This window comes from Pyrgilauda ruficollis, unplaced genomic scaffold (assembly GCF_017590135.1).
Source record: "Pyrgilauda ruficollis isolate IOZ18807 unplaced genomic scaffold, ASM1759013v1 scaffold204, whole genome shotgun sequence".
Taxonomy (NCBI): domain Eukaryota; kingdom Metazoa; phylum Chordata; class Aves; order Passeriformes; family Passeridae; genus Pyrgilauda; species Pyrgilauda ruficollis.
The window spans coordinates 462962-482377 of record NW_024519652.1 but is presented as its reverse complement, the minus strand read 5'-3'; the positions used below and the strand labels follow the sequence as shown (position 1 = coordinate 482377).

At 44.8% G+C, this 19416-nt stretch overlaps 1 protein-coding gene across 1 annotated transcript in view; it reads left to right on the top strand.

The window, feature by feature from the left end:
• The window catches only part of MAP6 (microtubule associated protein 6), a 50316-nt gene that overhangs the window by 27589 nt on the left and 3311 nt on the right, over positions 1–19416 (top strand). The window contains exons 2-3 of the mRNA XM_041467285.1: positions 7890–8103; positions 9931–10127. Coding sequence (XP_041323219.1) covers positions 7890–8103; positions 9931–10127 — 411 coding nt within the window. The remainder of the gene's footprint in view (positions 1–7889; positions 8104–9930; positions 10128–19416) is intronic.

Genomic DNA, 19416 nt, shown 5'->3' with positions numbered 1-19416 from the left:
CCCTGCCATGGGCAGGGACACCTTCCACTAGACCAGGTTGCTCCAAGTCCTGTCCAGCTTGAGACCTTGACTTCCAGCAATAGGGCATTGCACAGAAGTACAGTACAACTGCCTTAGGAGAAGGTATCTGTGCCATGCACTGTTTGGACAACACGAAGTCAAGGTGACATTGAACATCAGACAGACCTCTGATGAAGAGTCATCAGACTTGGAAGGGGGATTTAGGTTACCTTCCTGAGACATCCCCTTCACGCCTACAAGCAATAGGGATGCAGACCCGAAGCAGGGCACCTGCCTCCTCTTTCATACTTTGCATGAGGAAATTCCCTGTGCCTGACACTCAAACATGGTTATCCAGACTGCAAAGTTGCTAGCACACTCTTGGCTGCAATTCTGGCCCATTGTAACTAATGCTTTTCCAAACAATTGTTGGGTTGGATTCAGGAGCTGGCATATTCCAAGGGCACTTCCCAACAGACTGTTTTCCCTCACTCATCTGTGGTAGAGATGGAGAGACTTAGGAATTAGTTTTCATTAACCATACTGAGTTTCTGGGCACTGATGTGTCTATTCTAGTGTCTTGGTTTGAAAAGACAGGTGTCTGCTTAAGGAAGGTAGGAGCTTCCCCTGAAATGGAAAATGTATACCCCCTCCCTCTGAGTTATTATAATTTTGAAATTAAAAGGCTCTCAGGCAAAGATATGGGAATACAAATAACAGTTCTTTACTAGGAAAACTAAAAATACAAATGTAATAATACAAGCAAAAAAAGCCTACTGACAGAATACAAAATGATACCCTGTGGGTCAGGGTGTTGGGAGCAGTCCGATTGAATGCTGCAGTCCTACTGGAGTGGCAGATGTGGTTCTGTTGGAGCAGTGATCCTGTAGAAGGGTGTAGTTTTCCTCTGAAGGTCCAGTGGTGGTGCAGATGGGCCTGGTCTTCCTCTGGGAATCCAGTGGAGAAGACAGCTGCTCCTCTGGGAATCCAGTGGAAAAGTCTGCTGTGGTGTCCCAAAATCTCAGATTATATCCAGTTAGGAATGCTTGGCTCCTCCCCCTGAGTGGAGTGTCTCACAATGGGATGCTGTAATTTTATCAGTCACTCAATGGCCCATTAACAGAAGACATTTCCCGGAGGGAGGACTGGTTTGTGAAAGAGAAAAAGAAAACTGTTCAATTAACAGACGAGAACTGCCCCACCTCTAAGAGATGGCAAATATAATACACACTTATCTTGCAATCCAGGACATCTAGTAACACTTATTTAAAGTTTATGTGTTGTCTGAATATCATAATAGGCTTTGAGACCAGCCTGTTGCACCAGATCTAGCTGTAGTAAATGGTCAGAGATTCTCTCTTCCTTCTGCTGTCTGCATGCTCTAGATGTCAGATATGGAGAACTGGACACACTGAGTGTTTCAGTGGTCTGGTCAGAACTGTCCCTACTCATGGCAGGGCAGTTGGAATGACATGAACTTAAAAGTCCCTTTCAAATCAAACCAGTCTGATTCTGTATATGCGGTAACGACAGGGAATGGCTGGTCCATCCCACATGTGATACAGCTCCATATGAACGTGGCCCATGCTCTCTCACATACTTGAAGGGACCAGTTGTAGTGTAATAGCTGGTGATGTTAAAAATTCTGCCTGAAAAGGATTTAGATGTGGATTTAGATTTAGAATATAAACACAGAATCACAGAATGGCTGGGGTTGCAAAGGACCTTTAAAGGTCGTTTTATTCCAACCCCCCTGCCATGGGCAGGGACAACTTCCAATACACCAGGTTGCTCCAAACCTCATCCAACCGGGTCTTGAATTCTTCCAGGGATGAGGCAGTCACAGCATCTCTAAGCAACCTGTTATTTCTAGATGTGCACTGAATACATGTGACACACTGGTATTTAGAATTTCTTTGTCAACGAAGTGTGGTATTTCTAGATCAGTAGCCTTCTATCCTTGATGTCCAGAGGTTGTGGCTGAGCTATTCCAGGGCTGGTAGACACAGTGCATCAATGCACACACCCCTAAGAATGGCTGTTTTATTACCTGCCTGCAAAGGCTCATCTTGGGAGACATAAAGTAGTCAAGGGTGAAGTCCAATCACCAAGAACAGTGGAGCTGAGTATTCACAGAATTGTTACATCTGCATTCGGACCAGCAAAGCAAGGATGGAGACAAGCAGTCTCATTTTTCACAGTCAGATGAAACTGATTGTTGTATTAAGAGCCCAGCTCTGTTGCAGAAATGCATTCCCTGACAGCCCACAGCGAGTACAAGGCTTTTCTGTGCCTTTTCAGCAGAGATCACAGGGGTTTGGGGGAAAAGCCTGTCACTTCCTGCATGTTTATGTTTGCATAATGTATCTATTAATGAAGTTGCTAGGCCCTATGGTAACAAATACAGTCACACTGCTTCAGAGCTCACTTCTATATAAACCAGCATTCTACCAGCAGAAAAATGAATAAATCATGGTTTGTGTTCCACCTCTAAAATCCAGTCCCTACATCCACAGTACAACAGCCTTCATCCTTTGTCTCTGCTTCTGTAGACACAACCTGTGCTTTGTCTTGCTGGTTGACGTGGTGATCCAGAAGGCTGGTTGTTCAGCTGTCCTGAGAATGAGTGAGAAACATGAACTTTACCTCTTTCCCTCAGCTGCAGAACACCATTTGGATATTCCCTATGTGCCCATTCACTGATCTTGAGGAAAGCTATTGTGATTTTCACCTTTGAGATTTCTACTTCTGCCACAAATACAGCAGAAAATAGCTAATGGGTTTTGAAGTCACTAGTGTGAGAAATGACACTCACTTTTAAAATTTCAAAGGTTTATTAAACCTTAACAAAATACAGCAAAACACTGAACAAAGAAAAATTACAGCGCTGGGAGCATGGAACTAAACCGCCATGTGCTCACCCACAAAATGGCTGCTCCACCTTTTATACTCCTGGTGTAGCATCAGGTAACCCTAACCCCTCCCAAAGTCTGTCAGTCAACTCTTCTTCATTGTCCATTGGTGGAGACTCCTTTCTTGCAATTTGATTGAAGGTCAGGTGTTGCCATGCCGTGCCCCCCCAGCAACAAGCCTGCCTTCTCCCAACTACCAAGGCCATGCTGTGACAACAATAAAATGGGAGGAGAAAGAGGACTATGGGGAGAACATATCACAATAACATGACTATACATCAATAAAATTTCTCTTAGCATACTCATAATATTCATCCCTTAATTGTGAGAGCCAACCATTGCATTACTCATCTATAACACTAGGAAAGAAATCAGAGAGAGATAGAAATGGGCAGAGAGAATTAGTCCACCATTTTATTTATTGCCACGTATTGAACCTATATAGTCCACTTTGCAACAAAAGTGGATCCCAGGAAGAAACCTCTTCTGAGGAGTTTAGGATTGTTACAGGTAAAAATGAAATATGCCTAATTCTAATAAAAACAAAAAAGAATTTATTCATGACTGTGATACAGTCCTGACAGCCAACAATCAAACTGACAGCGTAACACCCCCGGGAGATAGGCTGGGTGAACGTGGATTTGGCCTCTATCGCACCAAATCCCCCTCGTCCACACTGGCTGTTCTGAGGGAACAGTTCTTATTCTCTTTATTTCACTTGCAGCAGAGTCCCTTTGTCTCTTTTCAGAGTTCTTTATATTCAAGTTGGTTCTTTTTTTCACAAAGCTGCACTGCACAAAGCCTTCGTCCGGGAATAGATTAATTCATGTACTTTATAGAAGCCTGTATTTTATCTGCACGAATTACTAACTATACCCCTAACCGGATGAACTTTGAGTTTGTCATTCTGTCTTGATTTGAGGCAATTTAAAGGAGAATACTCTGGAATTAGTTGTCTCCCTTTATAGGTTCTAACAATCCAATAAGAAACAGAGATGAGCAGATAACTGAAAAAATAACAGTTTACTAACAAGCAGCAACAGGCAAAAATAACAAAGAGATTCAAAATTTCTAAATCTCATGGACTGCCCCCAGAATGAAAAGACACCCCAAAATGCCGGCCACACACATGCACACACAAACACACACACACACACACACACATACATTCACCAAGATGGTGCTCTGCAGTCCAGTGTGTGGTTCGAAGAACAAAGGGAAAGGTGATGACAGTGTTCCTCCCACCCCCCTTCTCTGCCTCCCTGACAACTAGAGCTCTGACTGGTGTTCTCTGGGTCAAGGCACTAGAACTCATGGAAGGACTTTGCCTTCCTTGCAGCAAGAGACTGTTAAAAATAGGCTAAAAACGGTTGTAAAATAGTTGATAGATCGTTAAGCATGTACTGTTGGTTTGGTTATTATACTGTAAAAGGGGTTAAAAGGGTTGTTATAAGAAATACGGTTCTCAGCGTACCATAACACACCTCAGTAAAGTGCACCACCCCCCAGTGAAACGAGCCAGCCTGGATAGAGCTGTAATGGGCCAATCGAGCGCCTTAAACCTTCATGCAAATGAAGGATCCAAAAAGACACCAATCCAAAGGGACAAAAACAGGATACAAAGGGGCTTCTAACCCACTAAATTGTGTGCCACTCCATCTGGGACATCGCTACATCACTGCTCAAGAAGACCCAGCACCGGTTCTGCAGCGTCCTCGATGGGAACGCTCCTGCTTGGCCCACGGGTCCCCTTGCTTTAAGCTGTAGCCATGATATTATGAAAAATCCTTTGCTGGGATTTTTCCTCTCCTGAGAAGCTGAGGAGCCTCAGGAGAGAAATGTAAACAATAACTATCTGCTGCTGTGGAATGCAACAGGTGCATCTGTGATTGGTCCATGTGGATTGTTTTCCAGTGAGGACCAATCACAGCCACCTGTGCCAAGGCTGTGAGCAGTCACAGGATTTTTGTTATTCTATTCTGTTCTGTTCTTGTTGAGCCTTCTGATCTCTCTGTTCTTTAGTATAGTTTTAATGTAGTATTTTAATATAATATTTAACATAATAAATCAACCTTCTGAAATGGAGTCAAGCCTCGTGTCGCCACACACGGAGAGTCAGCAACATTAAGCCTTTATTTTTTCTTATAATAAATGCTGAAATCACTTTAGTACTGTGAGCCTGCTCTCGTTTTTAACAGAGACAACAGGGCAGGCAGGGCAAGGTGGCTGGGCTGGGTTTTCTGTCCTCAGCCAGGAAACAGATGATCTTTTGCAGCCCTAACATCCCTGCATGAGCATCCTCTGATGACATGCACATAAGCTTTCCTGATCCTCTGAACTCAATAAAGCTGCTTATCTTCATAGAAGTAAAACGAAATATCTTCATTACCATTTGACAAATTTGGTTGAAGCTGATTAAGATGTTCAAAAGTATTACGGGAAGGGATTGACTGGCAGCTTCCTTACAGAGAGTTAATTTCCCTAGTGTTGGGGGTTAGGTTTTCATTATTTTTCCTTCAGGGAATTTTCCTCCATTTGTTGTCATAGAGATGGTGAATGGACCTCGGTTTAAAAGACAAAAGATGTAGCTAGGGCCTTGACATAGCACTGGAATGGTTCTGGGGGAGGGGGAGAAGCAGAGTGGTGGTCGGCAGTTTCTTAGCTGGAGGTGGTTCGGTCTTTGCTGGTTGTAGGTTTTGGTGCTGGACTTGTCCAGCCCCGGGGGACTCTCTGCTACTGCTGAGCCTTCCTTGCCATTTCTCCTTGCCTTGGTGGGCCCCTGCTCTCAGGAGCGACTATTGCACTGGGACTTTTCAGCACCTGCCGTTGCTGGGAGAAAGACTCTCCCCATCTGCCTGGATGTCTCAGGGGAAAAACAAGCCCCCATCTCCTCTCTCTCAGGAGAGAGCACCGCGGCTGCTTACTGGAGCCTCGGCTTCTGGGATGTGTGAGAGCCGGGGGAAAACAGAAACACCCCTCGCCCTCCACCTTCTCACTCCTCCCTGCGCCACTATTGAAGCAAGGGCGACTCCGACAAGGGGAGAGAAAATTATGCATCTGACTCCAACTTATCAGAAGGCTAATTAATTACTTTATTATACTATACTATATACATTGCATCAAAACTGAATCTGCCATGCACACACCCTTGCTCACAACTGCACAGAACTGCACTCGTGACAGTCCGACAGGCCCTGATAGGCCAAGGGAACAAAACATCCTCACGCTGGGTAAACAATCTCCATATTGCATTCTACTTTGGCACAACACAGGCAGAGCAAGTGATAAGAATTGTGTTTTCCCTCTCTCTGAGGTTCAGGGAATGTGAATCTCAGAAATATTCTTGGGAAGAATTGTGTCTTGCTTTTCTCTATGAAGAGAATGTGGCAGCAGGCTGCCATTGCCCCTGCGGTGCCTCAGCGTTTGCTTGGAAGCCCCCGCCTCACACTGAGCCAGCAGCGCCCCCTGCAGCCGTGGGGGAGGCACTGCAGCCTCAGCAGCAGCTGTCCGGGCCTACTGCCGCTTTTGATCCTAACTGCAACAAAGGGGAAATTGCTTGATGGGCGGGAAAAGGCAGGTTTGGGGAAATTTTTTTTCTGGTTTGTTGTTGTTGCTGTTGTCACTGATGTTTGTCTGCCTTGTTTTATATTTTTATATATATAAATGTAGTATATGTGTGTATATATATAAATATATATTTGTATTTTAGTAAAGACTGTTACTCCTTTTCCCTTATTTTTGCCTGAGAGCCCTATAATTTTGAAGTTATAATAGTAAGGAGGGGATCATATTTTCCCATTCTAGGAAGGTTCCCGCCTTCCTTGGTAGACACTTGTCTTTTAAACCAGTACACCTAGTAATACAGGCTGAAAATGAGTAATGCAACCCAGAAGTAGTTAAGTGGAACAGGCAGGAGGGGCAGGCTCTTTAATTTAAAAGCGTTAATGCCTTGAAGTCCTGAAATTCAGACAAGAGCTTGGAGCAACTTGGAAGGTGGAAGGTATCTAGTGGACATTTGGTCTAGTGGAAGGTGTCTCTGCCCATGGAAAGGGGTTGGAATGAGATGAGGTTTAAGGTCCTGGCGAACTCAAACCATTCTGCAGTTCTGTGATTTTTCAAGGAAAGTTTACCCCTTTGCAGAGGGCTTGTATCAGGACTGGTAGGATAGATGCTGGCTTGCATTGGAGTTTTAAGGATCTAAATATTGTCTTGGTCTATGTCTGAGCACAACCCTCCAAGTTAGCAACACCTTTAGGGTTTCTCCTTCCCCATTCTCAGGTGAATGGTGAGCTTTAGAGAGAAATTGAAATGTTTTGCTTCAAACCTGGAAGGTTGTTGGTGTTGTATTGGGAAGAACTAAAAAACAGAAGTGAAGGAGGCTGTGGGTGGGAAGCAGGATGTGTCCAGAAGACATTGATCCACATTTTTAACTGTGTTTGGGTTTTTTTCTACCACAAGTTTCAGCTCTCTCCAAAATAAATAAAGATAGTGTTATTTTTTCCTTGTAATTCAGGAATTCACTATCAGTTAATAAAGGGAAGCCATAACTCAAAATATGGCTGATAAACTGCATTCCCTGCTCTGCTTGAGTTTACATCTTACTTGGTATTTTGTTAATTAATTATCTGTTAGTCCCAATTATTTATCTGTTAGCATGGAATTAACAAAGCTTTTCTGTGTCATAGGTGCAATGTAGGTGGGATCATACTGATTTCTACTTACAGGCATGGCTAGGAGGTATCCAGGACTGGCTGACTTTAATGGACTACATTTCATTTGAATTTCTCACAATGTGTCAATAGGTTCTGGATGAGGTAAAAAATGAATTGTTGGGAGACAGTTTCTATGTAAATCTGATTGGATGGAGGCAAAATCCTTTCCACATAGACTTGGTTGATCAATGCAGGACTCCATTCCCATGTTATCATTTTCTCCTGTTGGTTTAATTCCTGAACCCTTTTCCTTTTTGATCTGTAGAAATGAGTTCAGACCCTGGATAGATGTCAAGCCCGTGAAAGCGATAAAAGCAAAGCCCCAGTACAAGCCACCAGAGGAGAAAATGACTCATGAAACCAGTTACAGTGCTCAGTTCAAGGGGGAAACCAGTAAGCCTTCTCCAGCTGATAACAAATACCTGGAACGCAGAAGGATACGCACTCTCTACTGTGAACCCTACAAAGAACCTCCAAAGGTGAGAAACATGGCAGAAGGGACCCAGGGCCATTGCTGCTCCTGGTGAGACATGTCCAACACAGTAAGGCTGGGCTGTCACTCCCCTTATGTGGTATCCTCATTCCAACCAGCAGGTGCATCTTGAGATCCACCCTGGAGATGGTGGTGAATAAAAAGCTAAACATGTCCCAGCCATGTGTGCTGCCAGCCAAGAAAGCCAGCAGGGTCCTGGGTTGATCCCACAGCATGAACAGGGAGGTCAGGGAGGGGATTCTGCCCCACTGTTCCATTCTGCCCCTCTGCTCTGTGAGACCCCCACCCTCACTGCTGCCTCCAGTTCTGGGGTCCTCAGCATGGGAAGGACATGAATCTGTTGGACTGAGTCCAGAATAGGCCATGGAGATGCTCCAAAAGATGGAGAACCTCTGTTATAGAGACAGGCTGGGAGAGCTGAGTATGTTTAGCCTGCAGAAGAGAATGCTCTGATGAGACTTTGGAGTCCCTGTCAGTGCCTAACAGGACTCCAGGAGAGCTGGAGAGGGACTTTGGATGAGGGCCTGGAGGGACAGGACAATGGAGAATGGCTTCACACTGCCAGAGGGCAGGGTTAGAAGGGATATTGGAAAGAAATTCTTGGCTGTGAGGGTGGTAAGGCCCTGTGGCTGCCCCATGCCTGGAAGTGTCCAGTGCCAGGTTTGAAGGAGCTTGGAGCAATCAGGTGTAGAAGATGTCCTAGCCTATGCAGGGAGTAGGGAACAAGACATTCTTTAGGGACTCTTCCAACCCAAACTGCTCTATAATTCTATGGGCTCTAGGAGAGCTTGAGGCACTTTGGGGACAGTAGTGCCCTATGTCAAGTGATGGTAGGGCCAAGATGAAAGGTTTTTCTGTTGTCATTTCCTATGTGATTATCCAGGCAGCTTTTTCTTCCTCCCTCCAAAACTTTAGGAGCCCCACATTACATTTTTTGCTGTTAATTCAGAGCATTACACAGACTTTGACAGTATGCACTTCTGGCTTTGATCAGATCAAGAACATGTGTAGAGAAGGGCCTGAGCTGAAATGTTTTCCAGCCTTATTTTCTAGGACCAACAGAGGATCTGCATATTAAAGGAGTCAGTCTGTAAAGTTTTAAATGGAGGACCATAAGTTGTTCCCTAAGTTGATGAGTGCTTAGATCTGTGAGGACTAAGAGAGATTGTAGGGTGAGCATGTAGGAGATGAAGACTTCTGTTCTCCCTTAATTTTTTTACCTGTCCTTCCTACTTTGGGGGTGTAGAAACAAGACATTGTGGAATTTTCTCATGTGCCAATTAGTGTTCTGCACCTCAGGTATCCCAAGGTAATTTTCCTCCATTTTGGGAATCTGTTAAGGACAAACAAACAGAGGAGTCCTCTCCTGCAAGAAGGATGGAGATTTATAGCAGCCTCTTTGTCCTGAGCACCATTTCTCTGCTTCTAGTCCAGAGAGAGAGAATCCTCTGTGGGTTTGCAAAACCCCTCCTGAAGTCAGAGAAAGATGCAGAAATTGATAAAATGACCAATAATATTCCTTCTCCTATTCACCCTGCTCTATCCTGATCTGGATACAATGGGCTCTGCTAGCTTCAGGGGCACTGACTTCAGGGCATCCTCAAAGCAGCTGGCCATTTGCAACTCAGCATAAGCTCAGCTGGTCCCCTGCCTTTGTGGCAGGGCAGAGATGAGCAGATAAGTAACATTTGTGCTGTTTCAGATCTGAATCCTGTTTTCCGCTTGTCCTTGTGTCTCTCCTTCTCTCTTTCTCTCTCTTTCTCTCTCTTTCTCCATCTCTATGTTGTTGTTTTGCCTGTCGCCCTCCATGCAGGTGGAAAAGCCTAGCACAAAGCCTTCCAAACCAAAAAAGACCACAACAAGCCATAAATCCCTGAAAAAGGCCAAAGACAAGCAGATTGCATCTGGCCGGGCTGCCAAGAAAAAGAGCGCTGAGACCTCCAACACTGCAAAGCCAGAAGATACGGAGAAAAGTAAAGAGATGAACAATAAACTGGCTGAGGCAAAAGAGTAAATGTCACTGCACTTTCGTTCTCATTTTTTTCCTTTTCTTTCCTTCTTCCTTCCTTTTTTCTTTTTTTTCCCCTTTGATTAAATAAAGGCCACAAAATTAATTAGAGGCTTCTAATCTGCTTTTTGTTCTGATTGTATTAGAAGCTTTTCTGTTTTATTTCCAAGGAGGATTAGGAAATCCTTGTTTCTGAGGTCAGGTTGTTCTGCTTTGCCTGCACAACACGGCTCTGCACAGAGTGAGGGATGTGAGAGTTCATAAGCAGGGTCCTAAGAGATGAAGGTGATGGATCAACAGTGATTACATCCAACAGCTTGTCCCTTTCCTTGGGCTTGGTTCTTCAGTGCTTTGACAGCATGGAAGTGCCCATTGAGCCATGGAGGGGCTGTGCTCTCATCCCATGAGGCCCTTTTGGGTTGGCCATTGTTGTGTCATCTCCAACTGGTGTCAACAGGTAAAGGGGTTTGGAGGCAGAGAGGATCAGGTTCATTCATGGTGCCATGGATATGCTGTAAATACACCAAAATCAATGGTGTGGCCAAGAACGATTTCCTCTTTTGACACTGATGGGAATTCTGCTCCAGGAAGCAACAGGAAAGGAGATCCCATGGAACTAAAGGGCCAAATCCTCCCCAGGGATAGCTGGGAGTACATCTAGCTGCATCAAGGCAACTTCACTCATCAATACCACTTGAAGGCCTTGATTTAAAAAAAAAATTGGTGAGGGAAGGTGCAGTGAGCAGTGAAGACTTTCCAATCACATGGCAGGTTAGACTAGGTTGTCAGCAGGTTGTTCTTCCCTATTGTTTCCTCTAAGTTATGGATCTTATGATTATTCCTGTTTTGTTTTAAATCTTGATCTGCTTTCTTCACTTCTGGGATGCCAATAGGCAGAGCTAGGTTTCAAAAAGTGGTTTAGTTTGCAGGCATGACCTTCTGAGGGGTAGAAAGAAATGTGTCACCAAGGCTGGCTAGAGCTGTCAGCCCCCGTTGTGTCTATTCTTCCAGCTGTTTATGTTCATGTTGGCTCATGAGCAACTCACGAGGGCCATAAAAAAAAGTTTCTGGGATCCCTAGACTCCCTCCAGACAAGATCTCAGGGTTTTAGTCATATTTACTGTGCTCTTACACTAGGAAATCCCCAGGACCAGTTTGGAAGCCCTTAGCACAGCAGGACCATTTGTCAGCGATTATGAACTGGCCCAACAGACTGGCATTGCATGCCACAGAATCTGGGTCACTGGATCAGTGGGAGAATTGCGGTCCCAATCCAAATTTATGTGCTTAACTTCTGGATTGGGTCCTAAATACATAAGGATTAATTTTTATCCCACCGAATGGAGCTGTTAGACTCTCCCATAGCAGAGTGGCTGCAAGTTAAGATGCAGTTCCTTATATTTGCAGCTCCAAATTTTCTCTCCTAATATGAAGTCCAGCTTGAAACTTGCAGTGGACAATTGGGAAGCATGAAGACAGAGATGGGAAGTAGATTGGGGAGGTGGTGTGTTGCTGTAGAGGTGGTGGAATAAGGAAAGTCTTATTGCTTGGGGTATTTTAGAGATGTGAAGCTATCTAGCAGAAAAATGGATGAGTTGGGAGGGTGAGGAGTCCCTTTTTTGGGGTTTCTTCCCATTAGAATTAGTCATTTGGAAACGTAAATGAGTGGTGGGCTACAAGGTTGAGTGAAAGTTTCCAGTGAGGAGGAAAGCTCTGTGATTAACAGATAGTGACATTTGCTGGCCTTAGTAATGAATAAATGCTAAGTTCAGTGTATCATGTGATGTGTCCTGTTTGCCTTGCGCTAACAGCCTAAACCTTTGAGTATCAGTAAATGTAGTGTTCTGAATTCAGTGGTGTAATTCCAAGCTTAGCTGTGTTAGACTGTGTGCTATGAGCTAGTCAGGTTGTGTATGTGGAAAATATATATTCATATATAGAAATATATATATATATTTAAACCTCTGCTGTTTAGGAGGAGACCAGGGAAAATCCTCCAGGAAGTAAAACTTTGTGAATGTAGTGGTTTTTTTTGTTTTTTTTTTTTTTTTTTTTGATATGCATGCCTCATGGAGATGCTGACCTGTCCATATTGATCATTGCTTTTCTGAGTGCTCAGAAGCCCTGCAGCACTGCTCAGCTCTGTGTCCAGAGCAGCTCGGCAAAAGGCTTGTGTTGAGCTCGCGGGGAGGCATGCTGCTCACAGCTCTTCCAACCTGTCACATAAGGGACAACTGGCCAGAGAAGAGCAGCTCCCAAGACTTGGTGTGATTCCTTGGCTTTTGAGATGTTTCATGTATCTTCACACTCATCAGTAATGTCCTTCCTTACAGGATGTAGCATAAGCTGTGAAGATGATATGTCACAGCAGGCAGAACACATCAGGAAGGCATTAGACAGTTCAAATAGCTTAACACACCAATCTTTTCTTATTACTCCAATAAGGACAGACCATGCAAAACAATTTTTCCTATTATTTTTCAGCCCTAAGTTTCACATTTAAAGATACACCACACTTGCTACCATTTCACCTGGAATTCAATGAGAATTCAGCCCTTGACTTTAAGGTGAACTAAATTTTGACCAAGGAACATCACTAAGATGCTCAGACCACCTAATCCAAGCATCTCCATGGCTCTGGAGGAACTGCTGATTATCCAGCTTGGGATGGTTTCTTCTTAATGAAGAGCATCTATCACAGTGTTTGAAACATACACAGTGAGTAGTCAAAATATTTGTTTCCATAATACATGAAGTCTTTTGGTGGCAGAGGGCTTGGAAGTAGAAGGTCCCTTCTAACCCAAGCCATTCCATCAGCTCACTACAAAGCTAGGTATGAAGTGTTAGCCAGTGGTTTTAATTCCCTCTATAGCGAAGGAACTTTCCAAGGACCATTGAGCTGCCTATTTTTGACACCTGTCTTTGGGTGGGATGAATGGTCCTTGAAAGGATTTCTTTGCAGAAGGAGCCTGGGAGACTGGTAAGGCCTGGATACCTTCCTCTCACATCAACAAAATAGGAATAGAAATCCTGGCTTGTGTTCCATGTGCACCACATCTGCAGCATGCATCCAAGCACACACACATCCAAGCACGTGGGCTGGCCCTGCACTGAATACCGGGAACTACAGCAGAGGCAAGCCTCAGGGTGAAATCCTGCATTGCTGTACCTTCCACTATGCCCATCCAACCCACTCAGGCTTATCAGAAAGGAGACCAAATCTCTGCCATTTCAAATTGACTTTGGGCTCTGAACTTGTCAATTCCACTGGGAAACAGTGCTCTGCTGTTCTGTGTTTCCAGTGACCACAATGCTGATTCTGTTCCACTGCTGATTTGTAATATGTTTTCCTTTTCTTGTAAAAAGAAAAAAAGAGAAATGTTTTGCTTTTTACTCTGTGAGAGTTCCTGTGCTATTGCTTGCTTTCACATTTTCACTGTATTGTACTGTTACTCCTTTCTGCAAAATGGTGCTAATTGCTGACTGATCTCCTGTTTTCTGACTGCTTTGCGCACTAATCACTTGCTTCTTCATTTGCAGCACAGCTGGTGCCAAAACCTGGTGCTCATGCATTCCACAAACTCTTGCCTCTTGGAGGCAGATAGGAAGTGTCTAATTAATATTTTGTGGCCTGGGTTTGGTTGCATATCACAAATTGTCTCTTGTATACATGTTAAGCACACCTCCTTGTGGTGCTTTTTCATTGTTGATATTCTGATGAAAGTCACACACACACACACACACACACACACACACACACACACATTAATGTACCGCCAATTGATTGTGATGTGCTTGTGATCTTTGCTTGCTCAAAGGGTTCTTTTTCCAATGATAAATAAATGCTGAAGACAAATACCTCCTCCTTGATCTTTTTTTCTCAATCAGAAGCACAGTTAAGTGAAAGAAATGTCTGTCCAACTAAAATGAGGCTTGTGTTGCTTGGAGCTGCCACTTTCATGCCTGCTGTAGGGACAGCTGGGCTGGCACAGTCTTACTCCCTTTAGGTGGCTGCTAATCTCAGACCAGTCTGGCATGAGCTGTGCAAAGATGGACAGTAAAGTCATGTGGATGGTGCAAGTTTTCTCTTATTTTCTATATAAAATATCTTTGAGTAGAGAGTCAGTGCAATGCCTTGCTCATATCCACCTTGTCCTGGCTCAGGGAGCAGAGATCAAATCCCGTTGAGAGCTGGAGGGAGTGTAGATGATGTGTATTTACCAATGTTAATTACACTTTTTTTCAACTGCCTACAGCTTTTATTTTCTCCCTAAACCAAGCCTGGAAAACTTGGTCTACTGGAAGGTGTCTCTTCCCATGGTAGGGGGTTTGGAACTAGATGGTCTTTAAGGTCCCTTGCAATCCAAACTATTCCATGATTCTATGATTTTGAAACCTCTCTTCCACTTCGTCCTCCTCTCTGTTGACATCCATGGGCCTTCCTGTTGCTAAGGGTGCTATTTCGCATCCCTGCCTTGTTTACAAATCACTTTCTGAATTTATTCCATTTGTGACCACATGCTAGTAACAGTGCTGCTTTCTGATGTCCTCTGTATCACCCTGCCTTCCCTTCTCCCTTCTCCACCAGTTTCATCCATTCATGAATCACACCTATCTACGGGATTTTTAGAGTGTTTCAGCTGGGCTGCAGGTTGCAGGATTTACCATTTCACTCTGTACAGCTGGTAGTGGAGAAAATGCTCCTTTCTAAAGGATTGATTATTATTGGGGCTTATCTGTGACAATCCATGATGGGCAACAAAGTGCTTCTCCCATGACACAAAGGTACAGGGTCTTTTCCATGCTGCAGTCTTCATAGGTAATCCATCTCCTCCCTGCAGCTGCCCAAAGTGAATGCTGGAAAACACTTTTGCTGCCCTGTTGATCTCTGAACTCACTCAGCCTTGCAAAGCCCAAATGCAGAAAGGGGCGCAAGATGCATTTCAAGGGAACAGTAGGACCCATCCCTGGTCTTTAACCATCACTGTCTGAACCCACTGGTACTGACTGACTCCTTAATCTTCACCAAATCACTAGTGACTGACACTGCCCACCTCTTTCCAAGGGCTGTGCTGGAGGGCTTCACTGAAAATGAAGTGTTTTTGTCTGACAAAAGCATTTAGTTTGGAGATGTTGAGGCATTGGCTGGAGGAGAAATAGTCTTATTTGTTAGTGTTAGTGTCTGGGTGAAGTGAAAAATAAATTGAATTTTGAAAGCCAAGTCTCCCTCTCAAATAATTAATAACAGAGTGTTTTAGAGGTCTTTTCCAACCTAAATAATTCTGTGATCTGAGAGTGATCAGAGGCTGTGCAAAGGTGTCGCTTTGACTGCCATGAGCAGTCTCATGAGGAGTTGCCTCCCTGCTTTCAATTTTACTGAGCTGCTTTTAACTACATTGTGTACACTCGTCTGGGATCCTTGTGCATGGGTGGATGAAGAAGATTTTCCTTGACACTCTCCATCCTTCCACTCCAGCTTGGTCACAGAACTGAGCTCCCTTGGAAAACCTCCGTCATCATTTTTACATCCCTGACTGGTAAAAGGATGTTTCATCAGCTGACATATCAGCCATTATACAAATGCAGCCTCTTGTGCCATGATATTCTTTTGATTTAGGGTTTATTTAGAGATGTGCCAGTGCAGGAGAGAAAGAGACTTTTTGAGAAGATGCTTCTGACGTAGCATGTACTCCCAACATCCAAGGAATAACAACCAACAGTGACATCAGATCAAGAAGAGGAGCCATACAGGAAGGAGAAATTCATGTATAAACATGATGATATGGATGTGCTCAGCTCTAAGAACAGTATCTTTCCTACATTTGGAAAATATTGTGGTGTTCAGACATGGGCTTCTGCTCTGCCTTGTTCCAACAGTGTCATGGTAAGTTTGATTCAGTTGGGGAATTGGCACCTCACTTCCATTTGCCCTTATTCACATGAACTTTCTGGGTTGGGAGCAATTTCACTAATGCCACTGGGTCTACTTCCAAGCTCAGGGGTGTGTGATAAGGGGTAACACGGCTCTGAATACTTCAGGACTGGTGATCTGTCACGAATTCTGAATTGCTTGTAAAGACTCTTAATTTCTGTTGCAGGGTGCCTTGGGAACAACTCCCTAATCCTGACTGTCATGGTGGAGGACATGTGAGACAAGAATAAAACAAAATCCTCCTCATGGATTGAAGGCATCTTTATGCTTTCTAAAATGCCAACTTGCCCTTCAGGGAAAGGAAGTCTACTCCATGGAAGCCAACGACAAGGACCAGCCACCAGAAAAATGATGGATGGAAGTGGCAGATCTTAGTGATATGTGAGAGCCCTGATTGCTTTCAATGTGTTTCAGTGTAAGAGATGGGTAGGGGAAAGCATTTCTGCATCTTCCTTGTTGTCCTCTGCCCACCCCAACCTAGCCTGTGGCATGCAACAACCCCAAGTCCCCAAACAGAGCTGGAGAAACCAGTGTGTCCTCTCTAACCCTGAAAGAGGTCTGGAGAACTGGGTCACAGCAAAGAGTGAGGAGCACCCTGCATGGCACATGGTGGAGGGAATTGCACCACATGATGGGTGGCAGATGGGTCTGTTCTTGTCATTTAACAACACGTATAAGCACTTGATGGTTCCAGTACTAGATGGTCAAGGCAAGGAAATCCTGAGAACAGCCCCTGGCCATTGGACTGACCTGCTCCTTGGCCTGGTTCAGGATTTAGTACCCAACTGAAGACAAGTTCAGCTGTGGCCACCTTGCTTGGACCCAAGAGATTTGCCCAGAGAAGCTGTGGCTGCCCCATTCCTGGAAGTGTTCAAGGCGAGTGTTGTACTGGAGCTGGAGAAACTTGGTCTAGTGGAAAGTGTCCCTGTCCGTGGCAGGGGGGTTGGAACAAGAGGATCTTGAAGATCCTTCCCACCCAAATAATTCTGTGATCCTGTGGTTTATCAGCAGGATAAACCCTCCAATGTGCCCTGAATTTAATGAAACAGATAGTGCTTTGGAGCTGCAGGACATTGAATGTCTTTTCCCCCTGCTCTCTTGCCTCTCCCCTAGGTTCATTGCTGATCAGAGATCTCTCCCCATTGGCTCCTTCCCTTTCACTTTGCAGTGCCCTCACCTCCCCATCTGCGCCCCATTTGCCTGCTACACCACCATTCCTTCTTGCCTTCTGAAGAATTTTCCCTCCATCCTGTCTGCCAGCTTTTCTGTGTCTGTCCCACCGCTGATTCTCCAGTCCTTTGCTTTCTCCCACCTCTCCCCCTCCAACAACTTTCCCCTCCACATCACCCCAAATACCCAGCTCTACCAAGGACCTTCTCCTTCCCATCCTCCCTCAGATACTGTCTCATGTCCTGTCTCTCTTGGACTGTAAGCCTTTTTCTTTGCCTGTACTGTGTGATATCACTCACTGCTTGAATAAATGATACCTCACCTACCAACTGCCCCTTCTCTCTCTCTCCTTTCTTGGCGTGACTTCACTAGATGTGTCTGCAAGTGCCTTGTGTGTCTGTCCTGGTGGCCAGTCAAGCAGTCGGTCTTGCTTCTGCAGACCTGTCTGTCTTTTAGGATGACACTGCTTATGCTTTTGTCCTCTGGTACTTTTGTTTCTTTTCTTTTACAGCCACAGGGACCAGCTTTGTTGTCAGTGTAGAAGCCTTGCACATTCAGAGCAGGATCTTCTGTCCCTTGCCATTCTGGTGCATCTGATAAAGAGGTTGGCCTTTCTCCAGCTTCCTGCAGAGATGTCCTGTGCTGCCAGGTGGCTCTACAAAGGCAGCAGCTGAGGAGAATGAAGGAGAAATCTTGTAGCCCAGAGCAGAAGTGGCTGATGGTAAAGGAAGAACATTCCCCTGCAACAGGAAGCAGTGGGCAGAGATGTGTCAGTGGAAATCCAAGCAGATATATCTCTCAGGGGAATCAGCAAAAGCTGGCTTAGCACATTTCAGAGATGGATGCCCAGGAGGATTCTTGTGGCTGAGAAGGTGCCCTGGACATCTGCTTCCTTCATCCCAGGCAAGGACCACCTGTCTGTGGTTCCTTCTACCTGTGAGTACATCAAGAACCCACCTGTCACTCAGTCTCAGATGGCTCCTTGCTGCCTCCTTGTCCTAATTTATTGCCTCAAAGTGCTAGTTTGGTTGGTGCTGACTGAGCTGTTGGTGTACATGGAGATGGTGCTTCTTCCCAGGTGCTCCTTACAAACATGGAAAGTTGCAGGAGCAGCTCGATTCCTCTACCCTTACAGTGACCCTCACTGCCTGTGGTGTGACACCAGCCTGCCAGAAAGCAAAGGAGCCTCCTGGTCATGATGAGTGAGCTCAGAGCATGGTCACCAGTCTGGTTTCATGGGCCATCTGCAGGAGTTAGGTCTGAGGACCTAAAGAGAGGCAAAGCTGAAGCAGTTTGGTGGACATGGATAAGAGAGGGATCAAGCAGTGCTCAGTCCCCTGGGCTTCTTTCAGTGCCTCTTCCTGTCCTGTCCTGTCCTGCCTGCAAGAGGAGACAGAAGAGATTAAATGTGTGGGGACCTCAAATCCTCAGTGAGAAGCCTGGAAATGCCATCTAGAACAAGCAAGACTTGAAGCTGGGTTGTGCCTGACATCTCCAGGCTGAAAGAATTTTGGTGTAGGAGCTGGAAAGAAGCATTGGAAAGAGGATCAATCCCTTGATGTAGGTGATATCCTGCATCCTTTCCTATGTGCCACCATAACATAGTTCCACCTGCCTTGCTTCCACAGTGCTGCTGCCTCCTCCTCCAAGCTGTAGATTCCACCAGTAAAAAAGCACTGAAAAAAAAAATCTCAGCTGCAGTTTTAGGGTCTGACCAGTATTTAGGACATGATTCATCCATGCTTCTCAGGTTCTCATCTCATTTGAAGGTATGCAGAAGTATTCTAACACCTACATTTCGGCTGGCAGAGCTCTGTGAGAGCTTGCCTATCTGCTGCTTTGGTTTGAACTCTGAAGGGCTGAGTTCCTTGTTGCTCATCCCACACCTACATCAGGCCTGATTTCACAACCAGGCACTTTCTTCTTTAGACCTTGCTGGCCCCATACAGGTGCACGTTTCCAGGTCTCACACCGTTGCAAGGACAGCAAGCTCTCTGCTTGCTGAGGTATAGAACAAGGCTAAAATTCTGCACTTCCCTGATACAATTCACAGTGTTATATCTACTGCTTGATGTGCCTTTTCCAAAGAATGCAACTGAGACCAATTATAAAGTAATTTTTCAGTACACTTTTTAGTACAAAAAAAAAGTTTGTATTTTTGTTGCTGTTTTGTAAAGACAACAAGCTTC